At 43.4% G+C, this 17,768-nt stretch overlaps 2 protein-coding genes and 1 pseudogene across 2 annotated transcripts; 1 reads left to right on the top strand and 2 right to left on the bottom strand.

Moving 5' to 3' along the window:
* Window positions 1-4,519, bottom strand: LOC120709230 (annotated as a pseudogene).
* Window positions 4,520-4,815: 296 nt separating this feature from the next.
* LOC120705535 (aspartate--tRNA ligase 2, cytoplasmic-like) lies at window positions 4,816-9,300 on the bottom strand. Its single transcript, XM_039989923.1, has 10 exons — window positions 8,642-9,300; window positions 8,230-8,340; window positions 8,000-8,113; window positions 7,294-7,584; window positions 7,107-7,217; window positions 6,965-7,018; window positions 6,419-6,498; window positions 6,227-6,342; window positions 5,307-5,421; window positions 4,816-5,202 (listed from the first exon to the last, which is right to left on the bottom strand). The coding sequence occupies exons 1-10, from the start codon at window positions 9,158-9,160 to the stop codon at window positions 5,076-5,078; spliced, it is 1,638 nt and encodes a 545-aa protein (XP_039845857.1). The 5' UTR covers window positions 9,161-9,300; the 3' UTR covers window positions 4,816-5,075.
* Window positions 9,301-10,158: 858 nt separating this feature from the next.
* LOC120705534 (SMR domain-containing protein At5g58720-like) lies at window positions 10,159-17,599 on the top strand. The gene is made up of 11 exons (XM_039989922.1): window positions 10,159-11,078; window positions 12,146-12,171; window positions 12,956-13,120; window positions 13,956-14,032; window positions 15,246-15,463; window positions 15,830-15,900; window positions 15,995-16,051; window positions 16,381-16,448; window positions 16,515-16,621; window positions 16,758-16,825; window positions 17,155-17,599. The coding sequence occupies exons 1-11, from the start codon at window positions 10,304-10,306 to the stop codon at window positions 17,275-17,277; spliced, it is 1,755 nt and encodes a 584-aa protein (XP_039845856.1). The 5' UTR covers window positions 10,159-10,303; the 3' UTR covers window positions 17,278-17,599.
* The last annotated feature ends 169 nt before the right edge of the window (window positions 17,600-17,768 follow it).

Below are 17,768 nucleotides of genomic sequence, written 5' to 3'. Positions count from 1 at the left end.
TCACGCCCGCCCAGCATTCAAACAGGCGATGAAGAGCATAACCACTCGCTCCAGCCCCGCCCCGAACTCACCATGAAGAGGCGCACCGAAGCTATACGTCCATCATACGAAACAATGCCGTGAGAGAGAGAACACAGATCAGTAGAGTAAACAACATGCATGCTGCACACCCTACCTGAATGACTCCATGTACGCCGACATAGTCCTCGCCTCGATCCCACGCTCTTCTGCCCGTTTCGCCAACATCCCCGGTATATGTATCCTTTGCGCTCCAGAAATTATCTCCTCGCCTGCATCGACACATCGTCAGCAGGGTTATTAGGATATTCATTCAGCTCGTAATTTATTGTTTTCGGAATTGAAAACAAAGGAACAGGTGCGCATTAATATCCTCTTTGGTACAGTCATAGAGATTGTTTCTAGAGTCACCCATTGGCACCCCTACTACGTCTACCAGTACACTAGACAGCTCAAAGTCCATAGACCAATGGCAATGCTTACCTCGGAGAAAGACATCAAAAGAGTTGCTGTAAGCTGGGTCGTCATAGCAGGGCATGGTGTAGAACGGACGTACTGCAGAAGGATACCGATACAGAATGAAGAAATCCGTGCCGTACCTACAAAAATATAACACTCAAAGCTTGAGCTATCGAATTCATCATACAAGTAATGCTGAAATGGTTGCTGGGCTCGCTTACTTTTCCTTGACAAGCCGACCAAGTTTTTTCTCAGCTTCAGTATTCAGGTCTCCCATAGGCTCGATTTCTGTTCCAGCTTCCTGCCCATTACATAAATCATCATATCAACTTAGAGTTTATTTATTCTTGTCTCATGTTATGGCTGAGTAGAGCCCAAAAGGGAGGCCCACGGTACTGTTCACGCGGCTACAGTATGCGTGAACAGTACCCCCTTGGGTAATTAGGGCTTAGCCAGGGCGCCTAGTCTATAAAGACAGCCTGAGTCCTAGGGTTAGAGTCATCGAAGAAGAATAGAACCAGCCTTAGGCGGCCTGTTCTTCGGCGATCTGGCCGGGTTTCCTGCCCAGCCAGGCGTTCCAGTCCTCCTGATCTAGCCAGTCCATAACAAAACAACAAAGTTGACAAGCAGCTAACAATTAAATTCGGTATTCGTGAAAACCAAATAGATTTATTTCAGGTACGTCTGCTATAAATGCTACTATTATATATACGAAAAGCAAGCCTAAATTATGCAAGAATATAGTGCAGCTTCGTACCTTCAACATTTGCATTCCTTCCTCATAAGTGAGCCTCAAGGTTTGCTCTAGATACTGCATAACATTATTAGCAGAATTTGGATCAATCACTTGAGCTACGGAGCCCACATAAATGCACATTGAGGACCACAGAACAAGCAAGAATTCTTACCTTCAGAGGTTCAAATGGATACTGGCTATTTATTGTCTCAAGTTCCTCCTTGCACTTTTCAGTCAAATGTTTAAATATGGGCACGAATAAGCCATCTATAACATCACAGACCTGTGTAAATTAAAGAATCAGTACTTGATAGTTAATCATCACTACTTCAGTAGCTCGGTATGAGGATAAAGCATTGTTCTTCAAATCCTACCTCAAAATAGTGCTCCTTGATTTCCATTTCAACATCAAGACCAGTAAACTCACAGAGATGCCTGTGTGTGCGGGAAGTTTCAGCTCTAAACACAGGACCAACCTCGAATACACGTCTACATCCACCAACAATTGCCATTTGTTTGTGTAACCGAGGAGATTGCGCTAAACACTACTACAAAAACAGCCTTTTGTCCCGGTTCTATAGGGCCATTTGTCCCGGTTTTGGAACCGGGATTCGCCTTCCCGGACAAAAGCCTCCGGGTGGCAGAACCGGGACAAAATGTCCCACACGCTAAAATTTTTTTTGCACCCCGCGGGATTCAATCCCAAGATCTCTTATCTAGTGCATGATTTTCTTGCCAACTCACCTAAGTAGTACATGTGACTCAGTATATAATAACTTCCTTTTGAACTGTCACGTGGAGGGGCCTTTTATCCGGGTTGGTAATACCAACCGGGACAAAAGGGTCCTTTTGTCCGGGTTGGTGCCACCAATCGGGATAAAAGAGTCACCCTTTTGTTCGGGTTGGTGTTACCAACCGGGATAAAAGGGTTGGGCCTTTTGTCCCGAGTGGAGCCACCAACCGGGACAAAAGGGGACGTCCCCCCCCCCCCCCACTGGGCCGGCTAGCCGTTGGATCCGGGACAAAAGCCACCTATTGTCCCGGGCCCAAAGACAACCGGGACAAATGGCCTGGAACAAAGACTTGTTCTGTAGTAGTGAAACAAGCAGGCTGGCCATTATACAACAGCTTGAATACAGATGCACCACCTTCGCTTGCTCCACCGAGAAGTTTTGGGGTATGTATCTCATCAAAGTCTTTTGACCACAAAGATTCTCTGAATTTCTGTATAAAATACAGCAAAAATGCATTTAACAAAGCAATAGAAACATTGCATGCTAACGAAATAGATTAGAGAGTGCCTGGCGCCTCAACAAACTACATAAACAAAGATGGTCTTTAAAACTAATGATTAGAGCTGAATGTCGTCATAAACTAGCTAGCTAGTTATGAGCAACCACTTTTAATCAATAACAAAAGTACAAGGCTCAAGCAAAACCACAGATGAAGTAGCATGCTATTATAATTTATAAGAAGCATAATCCACTACCAAGTGAAGAAATATGAAATAAAGAATTCACTATAAATTAAAGAACATCAAACGCTCACCCTTTGAACTTGAGTGCTGATTCTTAATATTGCTTGATTTGTTGGTATTCGTAGCTCAAGAGGTCTATAATTCAAGCGGGTGTCTTGGCCAACACTAGGAAACTTTTGTCCACCCTTCAATCACAGCAACCGTGAATCATCTATTAATAAACATCAATATAATTCTACAACCACATGGAGAAAATATAGAGGACAAATTTGTCTTGAAACTTAAGCATAATGCAAGAGAATGATGACGTGATCTACAAATTAAAAGACATACGGGCTCTTCGAATTCCGCCTCGCTCCATGCTGCATCCTCAAGGTTAAATGGAAGGGTCGGGATAGCCCTGTTGATGCAATAGATCTTTGACACTTTGATCTCAACCTGCGAATTGCATCCAAAACAGAGATAATAATTGTCCAATCATTTTTATTAGTGTGTCAAACAAAAATGCAGAAGCATGCAATAATTTGAAGTTGCGAATTAACTATTAAGCGACAGGAGGAAAACACACAATTCAACATGTTTATATTAATTTTACTTAGTAGCATGCTTTTTCGAGTAATTTTGTAATGCTTCCTCTCGTTTCAGGCCATACCAACTTCAAGGTGACAGAAGATGACACTCGCGATGGTGAGGATCATTTAGAATACAAACTAACATGTATTTCCTAAAGAGCTGTTACGGTTTGATGTTTGTGCCCTAGGAATATAAATTCTAATATCTGTGTATGAAGCAATAGAAAGAACAGTTTAAATATGTATGTGTTGGACTGTTGGTAACCAGATTTCTCGTTATGCCTGCAAGATGAACTTGTCTGATTCAGTATCCTAGCTAGGCTGATGACTACAAGTTTAGCATGCATCATGCGGATGCTTGTTGTTCCTGAAGGGCTAGTTTGCAGAGGCTTTAAGGCTCTAATCTGAAGTTCTGAACTGCGTCTTCATAGTGACGACACACAACCATTCAGCATGTAAGTAGGTAGAACACACACAATCATATCATGTTTTTCTTCATCATCCTAATTACCTAATAGATGGTACGAGATGGCCAAGCAATTAAGTAAAGGACATGGCGACATGCTACGTGGATGAGCAATCGGCGCGGTTTGAATGGTATAGCTGGTGATGACGTGATTGACGTCCAGCAAAGGATCATGCATGAATGAATCCAAATCCAAATCCAAACTCGAAAGGATCGGGGCAAGCAATAGTCAAACCTGCTGGGTGGTGGATACGAGGGGCTTCTTGGGGAAGGAGACGACGCCATCGACGTCGACCACGGACTCCCTGGTGAGCGACTTGGCGAACGCCACCATCTGCGCGCTGACGCCGGCGCCGGCAGCGAGCGCGCACTGCACGGAGCTACTGCCCTCGCGCAGCACGACGAACGCCATCCTGCCCAGGGAGCGGATCTCCTGCGCGAACCCGCGGACCAGCACGGAGCGGCCAGCAGCGGCGGCGGCGGCGTCGAGGCCGCTGACATCGGTCCACGAGCGGCCCGTGACGGCCTTGGACAGGGTCTCCTCGACGGGGACATCGCCGTAGTTGGCCGCGAAGGGGTCCTCGGCGCCGGGCGCCGGCGGCTGCTGCTGAATCGGCTGTTGCTGGCGCTGCGCCGCCCTCTCGGCCTTCCTAGCGCTCTTCTTCAGCTGCTTCTTGCTCGGTGTGGGCTGGGTGGCGGGTGCAAGGTCGGCAGCGATCTCCTCCCCGGCGGCGCACGCGGGTGGTGGCTCTGCCGACATGGTGTCGCGCCCGGGAGGAGAAGCGCTCAAGCTAGCTAGTCTGCTGCTGCATCTGCATGCGTGAGGCCGGCCGGAGCAGGGGAAGGGTTTTAATTTGTTTTGTTTGCCGGCTGGATGTAGAAAAAAAACTCGTAAATGAAACGTAGTTGCCAAGTTTGGAACTTGCGACTTGGGCCCCAAGTCGAGTTGGGCCGGACCGGAGCCTCGCATGCCTACTGCGTGTTACGGTCACGTTGTTTAACTGCGACCGTAGCCTAACCTCCACGAGATGCTTCCGTTATTTTTGCCATATGTCCGTTTCATATCATATAAATAAAAAAGGAACCATGAGCACGAGTGCAATATGCCAATATAGAAAGCACATATCATTGTCGGGTCTCCAGCCTCCAGCAACCCACTAGTACATACAAGCATCTTTGTGAATTTAACAGAAAAGGCTCTAAACCACATTAACGCCAGGTCCATTGTGTCACAGCTACATCGGTCGTCGTTTCTTGGTTTCGGCAGCTGAGATCAGTGGCTGGTGAGGATGGCAACAGCATCGCAAAGCAGGGCGACAGCCTTGTGTTCACTTGGGACATGGAAAATTACGGGACGAGCCTCTGCGGGTCGCGGGGGAACATCGAGGTCTTCCTGATGTTGTTGAGGGCGCAGAACAGCATCACCACTCTCTCCAGGCCCACCCCGAAACCACCATGAGGAGGTGCGCCGTAGCTACAATGGGTGGGGTCAACATATACCGAAATGAGTACCAAAATGTAGGGACAGAAAATAACAGATTGAGCAAGACTATGGACATGGTATAGGCACAAACATACCTGAACGATTCAATGTATGCCGAGATGGTGCTCACATCGATACCACACTCCGTTGCGCGCTTGGACAACAGCTCAGGGGTGTGTATTCTTTGTGCTCCAGAAATTATTTCCTCACCTATCATGTCAGTAAAATTGGATGTCAGTAAAGCAAATTTCCTCGTCTATCAGTTGAAAAGGAACGAGCAAATTTGCTTTAGTTAAAACAAATACACTCTAGGGTAGTAGAGTAGGCAACTTCACCTCTTTGATAATGCCAGTACTGACAGATATGTTAGAAATACTTGAAAGTGAACGGGCCATATGGAGGGATATGAATTCAAGAAGGTCAAGGTCAAGACACTTCCCCAGGATTCAAAGCAGGAATACAGCAAAGCAGTCCAGCAAACCTAATATCTAAGTTTCACAAGGGCCCCATCAGTTATGGTGCATGTTGAGCACTAAGCAGTGGCATCGCTAAAAAGTTTCGGGTGTGCACTAGTATAAAGAGTATTAGACCATAAAAAAAATTAGGCCATGTACAGAGATGACACCCACTAAATTTGCAAAATCTAGGTGTGCCCAGGCACACAAGACACCAATCTGGCTACACCACTGGAACTAAGACAATCTGTTTATAAAACTCAAAATCCAAAGGAGATAACCCAAATCCTAAAAATTTAGAAATAACGGTGCCTGTTCATGCACAATTTATAAAACTGATAATAATGATACATTTAATAGAACAGGAAAACAGGAACCTACTTTTACTGGTATAACTCATAATCACAAGCTAAACAAATCCGATTGCTATACGTACATAAAACTCTAAAGCACTAATGAAGCATGGAGTATGCACACTGAATAAATGGGCTTACCCAAATATACTTATTGCTATTACTACTATATACTCTGTTAATAACGCATACAATTGCAGCGCTTACCTCGAATGAACACATCAAAGGAATTGGTGTAAGCTGGGTTGTCATAACAAGGCATGGTGTAGAACGGACGCACAGCCAAAGGATAGCGATACAGAATGAAAAAGTCGGTGCCATACCTAAAAATAACAAAGGAAGTTATGCTATCAAATTAATAAAATAATGAAATATAGTAGAGTTGTAGAGTCTACATACTTTTCCTTAACAAGCCGACCAAGTTTTTTCTCAGCTTCAGTATTGAGATCACCCATAGGCTCGATTTCAGTTCCAGCTTCCTGTTGATTAGAAAAATCATCAGTGAACATTCAGTTTCTGCCTAACGCCTATGATAAAATTGACAGGAGCGACTCCTTCCTCTGATCCCTAATATAAGTCCATTGAACTTGTGCACACAAATTAAGGTGGGTGGAGGAAAAATCCTATTGCCCTTAAAGTATTTCAATAGATAAGATAGCTTGTTTACTTCATTGAATCAGTGAATTTAAATAGGTGCAAAACAGGAATGATAGGTTAATCCAATGCATTGGGTTTGCTTACCCCATAGACAAGGTATTTAAATAGTTGCTTACATAAATAGGTGCCTTGGATTTGTTGATGGGCTTATATCGGGTAGAAATTTGATAGGGCTATATGGAGTCATATCCGAGATCACATGAAGTAGCAACTAAATTTATTTCATGGTCATTTGTATGCTACACAGAGCAAGCCTAGATTATGCAAGAAGGAGCTGCAAGTTTGTACCTTCAGCATTTGAATTCCTTCCTCATAAGTGAGCTTCAAGGTTTTCTCTAGATACTGCATAACATAATTAGCACAATTTAGGTCAATCATCAATAGAGCTACATAGCTCAGATAACTGCATAGTCAAGCAAGATTGTTTTACCTGCAGAGGTTCAAATGGATACTGCCTATTTATTGTCTCAAGTTCCTTCTTGCAGTTTTCAGTCAAGTGCTTAAATATTGACACAAACAAGCCATCTATAATATCGCAAACCTGTGTAGAAAAAACATTTAATCATCAAAATAATGCTTCAGTAAATTAAAATAAAACATTTTTCTTCCAATTTTACCTCAAAGTAATGCTCCTTAATCTCCATTTCAGCATCAAGACCAACAAACTCACAGAGATGCCTGTGTGTGTTTGAATTTTCTGCTCTAAACACAGGACCAACCTCAAATACACGTTCATACCCACCACAGATAGCCATTTGCTTGTACAACTGAGGAGATTGCGCCAAACAAGCAGGCTGACCATTGTACAAAAGCTTGAATACAGCTGCACCTCCCTCACTTGATCCAGAAATCAGTTTTGGGGTGTGGATCCCCACGAAGTCCTTCGACAACAAAAATTCTCTGAATTTCTGCATATATTGAGCAAAGAAAAGCATCGAGAAATCAGTATGAAGAACATTACATGTTAAAGAATAGATAATGAAAAACCATGTTTGGAACCACGAAAACCACTGACATAACATGGAAATATGAATGGAAGCCAAAAATGGTCTTGAAAAGCAAATGATTCATGATAAATCGTAAAATTTAGTCCCGCGAGTACTGCAATCAGACAGAGTGACATTCCACTTGCTAGAACTGTACTATGATGCAATCAGAGCCTCTAAACAACAGTAACAGCTTCTGCCTAATTCAAGCATGGCGCCCAAAACACGGTAACTTTTTACTGAAGATTATAATCCTAACATGGAAGCATGAAGGTTTAGCAGACTCACTTTAATCAATAAAAGAAGAACAAAAGTACATGTAATATCAAACACTCACATTTTCGACTTGACACTGGATCCGGAATATTGCTTGGTTCGTAGGTGTTCGTAGATCAATAGCTCTGTAGTTCAAGCGGGTATCTTGACCAACACGAACAAGCTTTTCTCCAGCCTTCAATCACAGCACCCATGACTTAAAACTTCAATATGAAACTAAACACCATAGACTGAAAAATTGAGCACAAAATCACATGTTTCCTTAAAACAGAATGCAAGTAAATCACATACCTGTTCAGCCTTCTCAAACTCCGCCTCACTCCGGGCCGCATCTTCAAGGTTAATTGGGAGGGTTGGGATAGCCCTATTGATGCAATATATCTTCCTTACTTGAATCTCCACCTGCAAATCACATCCAACGCGACCGCATAGACAATCCATTCATTAGTTAAACAGGTCAAGGGATTAAAACAAATCAGGCATGCAGGGTAGTCTGAAGTGTGAATTAGGTGGCAAGTAAAACCCATTTTTTCTTGACAACACAAACAACACAGCCATCCCATGTTAATTTGTCTTCCTAGAGTCAAGGTAGCAATAATACGAACATACTAACACGCATCAGATCAGTCGGCACGGGTTTGCTGCTTTCTGATGACAGGAATTGCGTGAGCGAATTGCCGAGCAGGATACAAGTCGAACGAACCTGCTGGGTCGTGGCCTTGAGGGGCTCCTTGGGGAGGGAAACGACGCCCTCAACGTCGACGATGGACTCCTTGCTGAGGGCGGTGGCGAAGCGCACCATCTGCGTGCTGACGCCGGCGTCGGCGCTGGCGACGAGCACGCACTGCACGGTGCTCATGCTCTGGCGCAGGACGACGAAGGCCATCTTCTTGCTGACCGGACGGATAGCCTGCGTGGCCCCGCGGATAAGCACGGAGCGGCCCGCGGCGTCGGCGTCGAGGTCGCCGATCTTGGTCCACGAGCGGCCGGAGATGGCCTTGGACTGGATCTCCTCGACGGGGACATCGCCGTAGTTGGCCGCGAAGGGGTCCTCGGCGTCCGCCGGCAGCTGCTGCTGCTGCTGCTGGCGCTGCGCCGCTTTCTCGGCCTTCTCCGCCTTCCTGGCGTCCTTCTTCTGCTGCTTCTTGCTGAGGGTGGCGGCGGAGAGGTCAGCCGCGAGCTCATCCGCGGCGGCGGCGGTGGGCGGAGGCTCCGACGACATCGTGGCGGCCGGGGGAAGCAAGCGTGGCTGCGCGCGGAATGGTCGCCGGCGGCGGAGGGTACGCGCTTGAGACCGGAGCAGAGAAAGTGGGGTTAGGGTAAGTTCACGTGTAAGCGGGCTTGGATGGGCCAGGGAATGCAAGCCCAACAAGAGCATGTGTACGTCATCATAAGTAATTGCATGTACAAGTTGTATTGTCAAAAGCATGTGTACGGATCGAAATACATTAACATTTGAGTTGGAGTTACAATCTTGAGTGGTATCAGGGCCCCCTTCCTCGTGCAGTTAACCGGTTGCTTTTTTAGATGGACACCTTATCACCGTTTTGTAAAGTATCACTACGTTTCAAATTATAATTTGTTTGATCTTTTACCTTAAGTTTGATTACTGCTTATTTTAAAAAATTGTATAAATATAATCAAATTTTAGTCATTTTTGAAGAACCCGCATTATTAATGCAAACCGCAACAAAAAGAAGTAATAGTTTGCATAAATTTTTGAATAATACGACTGGTCAAATTTGACATAAATAATTTAAACGAACTATAAAGTAATATAAAGTAACAGTGCAATAGTATCTTTGTAAATTGTAGTAGCACGGTGCCTGTGCAGCACACGGCTTTGGAAGTTTGGATAGGCTAATTTGATCTCGTGGACTTTATGGTTACCATGCAAAAGATAATCCCACTTGGGCGTTGCCACCGTTCCCGCCCGCTCCCACGATCTCTGCAGATCCTCTTCATCACAGTTCACAGCCGGCGCGGGACCCGCTGTCTCGCCGGCCAACCCCACCCACCAGTCTCTCGGAGTAAACGCCTGTCCAAAATAAGCCGCCTGCCAACCGCGTCCATCCGTCGGCGCCGGAGTCTTCTCAATGACAGGTGGGGCCCTCACGTCATGTGCCCCACATGACATCGGGTGGGGCGTTTCAGGCGGGCCCACCACCCCGCCGCCCATCTCCCTCGAGCCCGCGTGCCTTCTCTTTTGTCCTGCCCCCCATTCTTCCCTTCCCCTTCCCCACGACTGAAAAAAATTTCGCAAATCGATCGAAATCGCAAGTCGAAAACCCCCCTTCGAGCGACGCCAAAACGGAGAGGAGAATAGGGAAGAAAAGGCGAAGGGGCAGCGACGGCTACCGGCGCGATGAAACCGTCGGCGTCCAAGAAGAAGGCCAAGAAGAAGAAGAAGCCCTCGCCGGCGGCGGCTGCGGCGCCTGCCCCTGCGCCGGCGGAGGGGGTGGCGGATTCGGAGGCCGGGTCGCTGGGGCCCGAAACCCTAACCCTAGCAGCGGCCGCGGCGGCGGTTTCAGAGACGGAGTCCATCAGCAGCTGCGAGGCCTCGACGTTCTCGTCGGCCCCCTTCACCGCAAGCTCCTCGGGGACCGCCTCGACGTCATCCTTCTCACCCTTCTCGTCGTCCGGCTCCACCGCCTCCTCGTCGGTCGCGGGGGAGGAGCGGCGGGACCTCGCGTGGCTGCTCGACGCCTTCGCCAGCGCCACCATCGACCAGGTCGAGTCCGCCTACCGCGAGGCCGGCGGGGACCCCTTCCTGGCGGCTGGTATCCTGGGCGCCACGCAGGACACGCAACCGCCGCAGCCCCCGCAGCCGGCCCCGCAACCTCCGCCGCCACCGGATCTCTCGCCGCGCAGTGGATCTGGTGGAAGGAAGGCTGGTCGGAGGCCCAAGAGGGTTGCCGTTGCCGCGACTGGCATGGTCGCGGACGTCATTGGCAAGGACTACACCCGGCCCGCCACTACTCCTGTGAGCGCGCCAAATGCGTGGAAGAGTAGGGATCAGGAGAGAGATGGCGGCGGGTCGAGTGCCCGCAAGTATAGTGTGGAAGAGGCTGAGCAGTTTCTGTGCTCCATGCTCGGGGATAATTCCGAGCTTGGCATGGGTGTGGTTAGAGACGTGCTTGGTGAGACATTTCTCTCTTGTTGGTCTATTTCACTGTTTAGAATATCGTGCATTTGAGTGGAATTTGGTGACGTGAATTATGAACCTCTGTCTCCTCGTAAAAACGCCATTTTTGGGCATCTTTCTCTGTCCTGCTTATACGTAGGTTCTATAATGAGTGAAAATAAACAGTATAGGCGTCAATTACATCAAATTTTCAACAAAAAACTTGTAAAAAAATGGTCTTTTGACTGTTGCTAGTTAAGCTTGCATTTGAATCATTTTTTTGTCTTTTTAGTTGGGAAATAACTGAGGTTACAAGGCCACTAGCGTTTGATCTGTTAGTAGGGTTGTGTTTTGCCATGATCAAATTAAATATCAAGGAGCAGTATGCTGCCTAATAGCCCGCCCCATCGTATTATGTGGCAAATTGATTGAACGATGCCACTTACATTGCCGATGTATTCAATGAACAAGGTAAAGATGATGGCTTTGAGCAAGAGGTACTTTGGTCAAGGTCATTTCGGAGGATTGGATTTTCAATCGATCATGTGAAAGGACTTGTGAAGCTCAGAGAAAGTAGAGCAAGGCCAAGGTTCAGTAATACCAAGTTAAGTGTATTGCTGGCTTGCTTGTAGGGAAACATGTATTTCAGCCCTACTTGCTGAACTTACATTTGGATTAGAAGGAGATTGTTTGCTTTAATTTTCTTTTTGTGTTATACGTTTATTAGAAGACTGGATAATGTTTTTGTCAACTGAAAGATTCCGTTTCTTGTTATAGGAGTTGTTTGAAACAGGAGTTATTTGATTCCATCTCTTTGTATGCAAAACTACTGCATTTTCATACTTGTCCTGAATCCTATGAACTCCTTTGAGTGTTAAGATTGGATGAGTTGAGTTTCTTTTTAGTTTGAGATGGGATATACTTTTTTCACAACTACATATTGTGTTTTTGAATGTAATCAATTTGAGTATATTGAAATTTGCTTCTTACAGTTGTTCTATTCTGCAACTTGCCTGCCAATTGGATATTTACCTTATTGGTACGAATCTCTTGTGATGATATTTTTATCTGGTCCATTTGCAGGTCAGTATGGGTATGATGTTGAGAAGGTAATCATTTATATTATTGGGTGCATTTGCCAGTGATTTTGAACTGGGTTTCCATTCGTCGAATTTTAATAGAATCCCATCTTGCCTATTGGATTAAGTAGAAACTTCCCTGTTCTAGGTGTTAACCGGTGGTTCATTTTGCCCTTAATCAGTACATTTCATTGGTCATGCTTGTTAAGATATGGTTCTGGAAGTAGCCTTTGTATCTGGGTGGATACTTTGTAGTACAACAGTTCTTTGTGTTAGTGCCCTTGATATGTTAGTTGTGTACATATGTGGCTGTTCCAAGCTAGCTGCTGCTATTCCGGACACTCTTCAACTATTGATATGCCTGATACTGCTAATTGTAGTTTATTTGTTACTTGTTTTTGTAAGAGTTTTCTTTGATCTGTCAGTCTGGTAGAAGTCTAATATTCCTTGACATTTTAATGCCAATTTAATATATGCCCCAGTGACTATCAATGTGATGCCAAAGTTCTTTGGTTCTTTAGTCCATGAAAAAAATATTTCAACTGGCCTTTCACTTTTAATAAATGATCTATGAAGAGGTTTGTCTTGTTTTCTTGCTTTTATCCAATCAGACATTCATGGTTTTATTTGTTTATCTTGAATCTTCCTTTTGTTTTTTTGGGGGGTTCCCTATATAGTTCTTTGGGCTTAATGAGCATGTTACGATTCTTTTACAAAACATACCCAAAAGCCTGCCAAGAACTAATCCCCTGTTTTATGTTCTGAGTGGATTTTTTTTTTGGTTTCTGCTGTTGTACTAATGGAAGTGTTTCAGGCTTTGGATGCATTGCTTGATATCTCTGGGGTGTCTTCCATCCAAAACATGGAAGCACAACATCCAAATGCTGGAAGGAACTGCACTTGGCATCTGACTATGTTCCCTGGAAATGGGCAATCCTCAGACAACCTGCCTGCAAGCAATAAAAGAAGTCCATGCCAGGTATTTGCTTAGCACAGCTTTAGTTTATTCTTGTAGTCTTGGATGCGAAAGATATGCATTGATATTTTGGCTCATATCAAATTGGAATTACCTTTTTCAGTTCTATATATGTCATAAAAAATAAGCTCAGCACAGAAAAAATTATTTTATTATTTTATAAAAATGAAGTTGAAATTAATCTTTTTCCAGTGCTATGTTGGAAATAAATGAGTTCAGTGCAAAAAATATTTTACTAAAAATGAATTGGTCCTGTATAATAGATTTGTTACTACATCTGTCGCCAAATGTTTCGAATGCATGTGGTCAAACTCAAATGTTGACCCGACACAAGCCAATTGGAAGCATATTGTCAGGTGGAACTGATGACCCTAGTTTTTCCACCAGAAATGTTTTCCCTATCATGATATTTTTAGAACCATCACTAGCAATCAGAAAGTGATAAAATATCTCTGTTCCGTTACAATTTCGATGTCTGAAACAAGAAAACATATTTAGTAATATCACAAGTACGGGTGTTATAATACATGCTGTTTTTTGTCACATATTAACTTGAACTTGCAGTTTGAAGCTATGTTGCTGGACATTATAGGTTACTTCTGGTTGCCTTCGTTCCAAACTATAGCAATTAGCAGGAAAGAAAATGGGGGCAGTTTTAGTTATGCTATTCACTTCGACCTTTTGTCTCAAGCAATTTGTGTTCACTTTGGAACTGATAAAAATCCCAACTTAAATGGTGTTTCACGTTCCTAATTTCTTCTTGCGGTTAATATGTTGTTACATTCTCTTATGAATCATTTGTAAATATTATATTCTCATATTATAATTTTATACTCAGTTGACGGATCAGGTATCCAACACTAGTCTCCAGTCTGAATTAGGAAATGAGTTCCTATGGGACGAACCCCAGATCAGGTGAGCCAATTCCGCCAATTGATCTGGCCATATGTTCAGTTTACAGACCTATCTTGCTTCTTTCAATTTTGTTTTGCTTCACTCACGTGTCTTGTTTGTGGATACATGGAGCATGCCAGCAATATCGTTAGAATTATGTACAAAAATAGTCTCTCTTGATCTTTTCATTTGTGTTTTTGATCTTGTATTAAATATGTTTTTGCCTGATGGGCTGTTGTATGGCAGCATTCTGGACTGGTTATAAAGATCAACTCCTAGGAGGATCTAGTTTCCAGAAACCATAGGTTTAGTTCTGTTTGATGGGGATTGCCTTGGTGCTTATGAAATGGTTGAACAAGCCATTATGCACCCCTGGGTTGTCACCACCATTATTGTCTAGTTTGCATTACCCCAATAACAACCATGGATATTTTGTTCAAAATCACCTTTGTATCCCCAGTCTTGCTCATCTCGAGAAATATTTTAGTTCACTGCCACATCTCAACCTGTTGTGACTTTGGTGTTTTGGTCTTGTCATCCCTCCAAATTGAATAACTACCTCAACTCCTATTTATGATTCTACTATGATGGTGACATTGAAGTGATCATTTAGACTGCACATCCCATAGTGACATTCATGGGCTCTAGTGATCATTCTTCCTGTCTCAGAGGCTCAGAGCCACATCATAGGGCACTTGTGGATATGGCCTAGTGAAGGTTCTGGGAGATGACGTAGAGGGAGATAGGTTTAAAAAGAAATGCCTTAGTGGCGATGAAGATTATTGCGGTGTACAATGAGGCTTGCATTCTTTCTCGATTGGTGGTGTTTACTTCATATCCTCCTATTAAATTATGCTATGTATACTAGACAAGTGAGGTTATATGATGGCACCGTTTATGCATTAAATTTATGTGCATCAGATAGTTATTGCTGCATGGTTACTCTTATTTTTCTCTTAGCAAGCTTCAATTATCCCTCAAGGCACTCTGGTCACACTTTATTATCTTCATTGTCTGGTGACTGGTTTACTTTGTAAGCATACCTCAGTGATCCCTTGTGCCACAAACATGCTGCGGTCACACTTTATTATCTAACAATAGTTGATTTCAATAGTACAGCTAGTTATTTTGGAGATGTTGGTGGCGTTTGTCATTGCAACTACATTTATGCTTCCACCTCCATTTTGTGTAACCCGGTTGTTATTTATAACATAATTGGTATTTGGTTTTATAGCTATGCAAAGGCTGTGATGGAGGCTCCACGTTTGTCAACATTGCCTTCGAGGTCAACTGAAGTGAAAGCCAACCCTCAGCAGGTCCTGGATTCACTGTTTAAAATTCCTGAAATGCGCACATATGAGCCAAGTTCAATGGACTGGAAAAAGGTTGTAAAGAAGCTGCAGTCATTCAATTCTACTGCCACATCAAACAATCAAGAAAGGCCTAAAACTGGTATGTAAAGTTTTGTATAATTACCCTAAACTACGTCGATTCAGTTTCCCTTTGATTGTTATTACCCGTCGGCCATCACATAACAGATAGAGTTTTGACTCAATACCTTGGGATTGATGGGTAAATTATTCCAATTTCCCTTTCAATTCATGGGGTGTGACCTAATCATTTTCATCTAAACAAGCTCCTGATATATTTTTTTAATGTGCAACATGCCTTGAATTGTGATTGTGTATTTGTGTATGTATCCATTCTCCTTATTTTTAAGTAATCAGTAAATGTACTTCATTTGCATATAAAAACATTTTCTTGGTATAATTTAAATGGTTCTAGTTCACATATTGACAATCATGGCTTTGTGTTTAGGGGATGGCTATCGGGAGTTCCGTGGTGTCGCTGCTAGGCATTATGATACAATGAAAGAATACTATCAGAAAGTATGTTTTCGTGCTGAGTTTTGCTTGAGCCAATTTGATGATGCAAATTTCCTTATTTGGTATTTCTTATTGTCTATTTCTTTTTCCCTGACAGGCTGCCCTCGCATATTCAAAAGGAGACAAATCATATGCTGCTTACCTTGCTGAGGAGGTGCAATTTTGAACTTTAATATGCAAGGGCTATAAATGACACAATAAAGGAACAGAGAAGGAAGTTCTTCATCTTCCATCGTAAATGGTTGATGAAGGTTTTTCTAAATAGTGTGTTGATGCTGTTTTCTACTGCACAAAAAGCTAGATATCTGGGTCTCTAACGAGTGCCCATGCTGGAATGCTCCTGTCAGCACTAACCAGTAACTATCCAATAGAACAAAATTAATGTTTGTGTACAAGTATTTGGTTGTCATCACATACGACTGTCCAATAGAACAAAATTAATGATCTGCAACAGGAGTTCCAATATTTTTTAATTTATTCCAGGGTAAACATTATCGGGAACTGGCACGCATGGAAGATGAGAAGGCCAGCAGGAATATATTTGAAGCCAGGTAATTTTGCCGCTCTTTCTAATACTTTTTGTAGTTTGCTTCTGGGAGCTAATATTCTTCTTGCAGAAATAAGCATATAACGAACACAGTAACTATCGACTTGCATGGTCAACATGTCCAACAAGCCATGAAGCTTCTCAAGGTTCACATGATGATTTGTATTTGCATGCCATGTGAGTGTCTGATGCACGGTTAGATATTGTAGTCTCTACCAGTTCTCACACTGATTTGTCACTCAGCTGCATCTTTTCTTGATCTAATGATTTACTGTGCCTTTTTCTGTTTTATCTGTTCCTTTGTTATAAACAGCTGTATTGCTGAGGGTTATTACTGGTTGTGGTTCAGAAGGTACAGGCAAGGGAAAAATAAAGCGATCGGTAAGAAAGTATCTGTTCGAGTTGTAATTCTGTATTATTAGGTTTTGTTCTTGTTCTATTTCCATGGTAACAAACACACATTCTCTGCCTTGCAAATTGTGGCGATCGGTTCTTCTGCCACAGAAGTGGCATGCTTTAGTTGACTAAGTTGTGTATTTGTCTTATTACTCTTATATGGCTAGCACAAAAGATGCACTATCAGTATTTCTAATATGTATGATTTGATTATATTGATTTAGTATAGTTGAATTGTACTGTGTGCAATCTAAACTTTTCTTTGATCTATCATGTGCCATGTCTGATTGCTGTAAAATAAATGTTTGTGATAGGTTATAGAGCTTGCTGAGAAGGAGCATATTGAGTGGCGTGAAGAGAACTCTGGAACCATAGCACTCCGACTTGGTGGGCCAAGAGAGTACTGCTTTCTTGAGTACGACAGCGATTCTGACTAAGCGGAAGCCTTTTCAGGAGACTTGACATAGATTAACATTCGTTCTAATCTATGTATCTCCAGTATCTATCTTTATTCGCCTGTGTTGTAATTGTGGATAGGCGACCTAGGTTCTGATGTAGGAGGTAGCTTTGACACCGAAGTTCAGTAGTAGGTCAAGTAATTTATGGTGGTATGTTGATCCCAGGCTGCAAATAGTGTAATGTAGTCTGAAACTTTGTATACCCGTCCTACTGTTTATGTGCTTCTGGGTACAATGTATTACAGGAGCAACAATCTAGTGTAAAATTATATGATGATGATGTTCTGTATAATGCTGTGGCGGAACCTAATAGGCTCGGTTCCATGCCCAAAAAAAAAAAACGTTCGTATTGTTGGTTGTGGTAACGCAGCCTAAGGTGACCTTCACTCCAAAATGCATTTCCAATGTATTGAGCATTTTATTGGCGCCGATGACCGAACCTGCAGACTGCAGTGGATGTACGATGGTAG

Source organism: Panicum virgatum, chromosome 5K (assembly GCF_016808335.1).
Source record: "Panicum virgatum strain AP13 chromosome 5K, P.virgatum_v5, whole genome shotgun sequence".
NCBI lineage: Eukaryota > Viridiplantae > Streptophyta > Magnoliopsida > Poales > Poaceae > Panicum > Panicum virgatum.
The sequence above is the reverse complement of the archived record's forward strand: the minus strand, read 5'-3'. Positions and strand labels throughout refer to the sequence as shown.

Coding starts and splice junctions, on each gene's coding strand:
- LOC120705535 (XM_039989923.1), bottom strand. CDS start 9,160: ATGTCGTCGGAGCCTCCGCCCACCGCCGCCGCCGCGGATGAGCTCGCG. Junction 8,114..8,229: donor AGTTTGAGAAGGCTGAACAG/GTATGTGATTTA, acceptor CTGTGATTGAAG/GCTGGAGAAAAGCTTGTTCG. Junction 7,218..7,293: donor TTAAGGAGCATTACTTTGAG/GTAAAATTGGAA, acceptor TTTTCTACACAG/GTTTGCGATATTATAGATGG.
- LOC120705534 (XM_039989922.1), top strand. CDS start 10,304: ATGAAACCGTCGGCGTCCAAGAAGAAGGCCAAGAAGAAGAAGAAGCCC. Junction 13,121..13,955: donor ATAAAAGAAGTCCATGCCAG/GTATTTGCTTAG, acceptor TTTTATACTCAG/TTGACGGATCAGGTATCCAA. Junction 15,901..15,994: donor TGAAAGAATACTATCAGAAA/GTATGTTTTCGT, acceptor TTTCCCTGACAG/GCTGCCCTCGCATATTCAAA.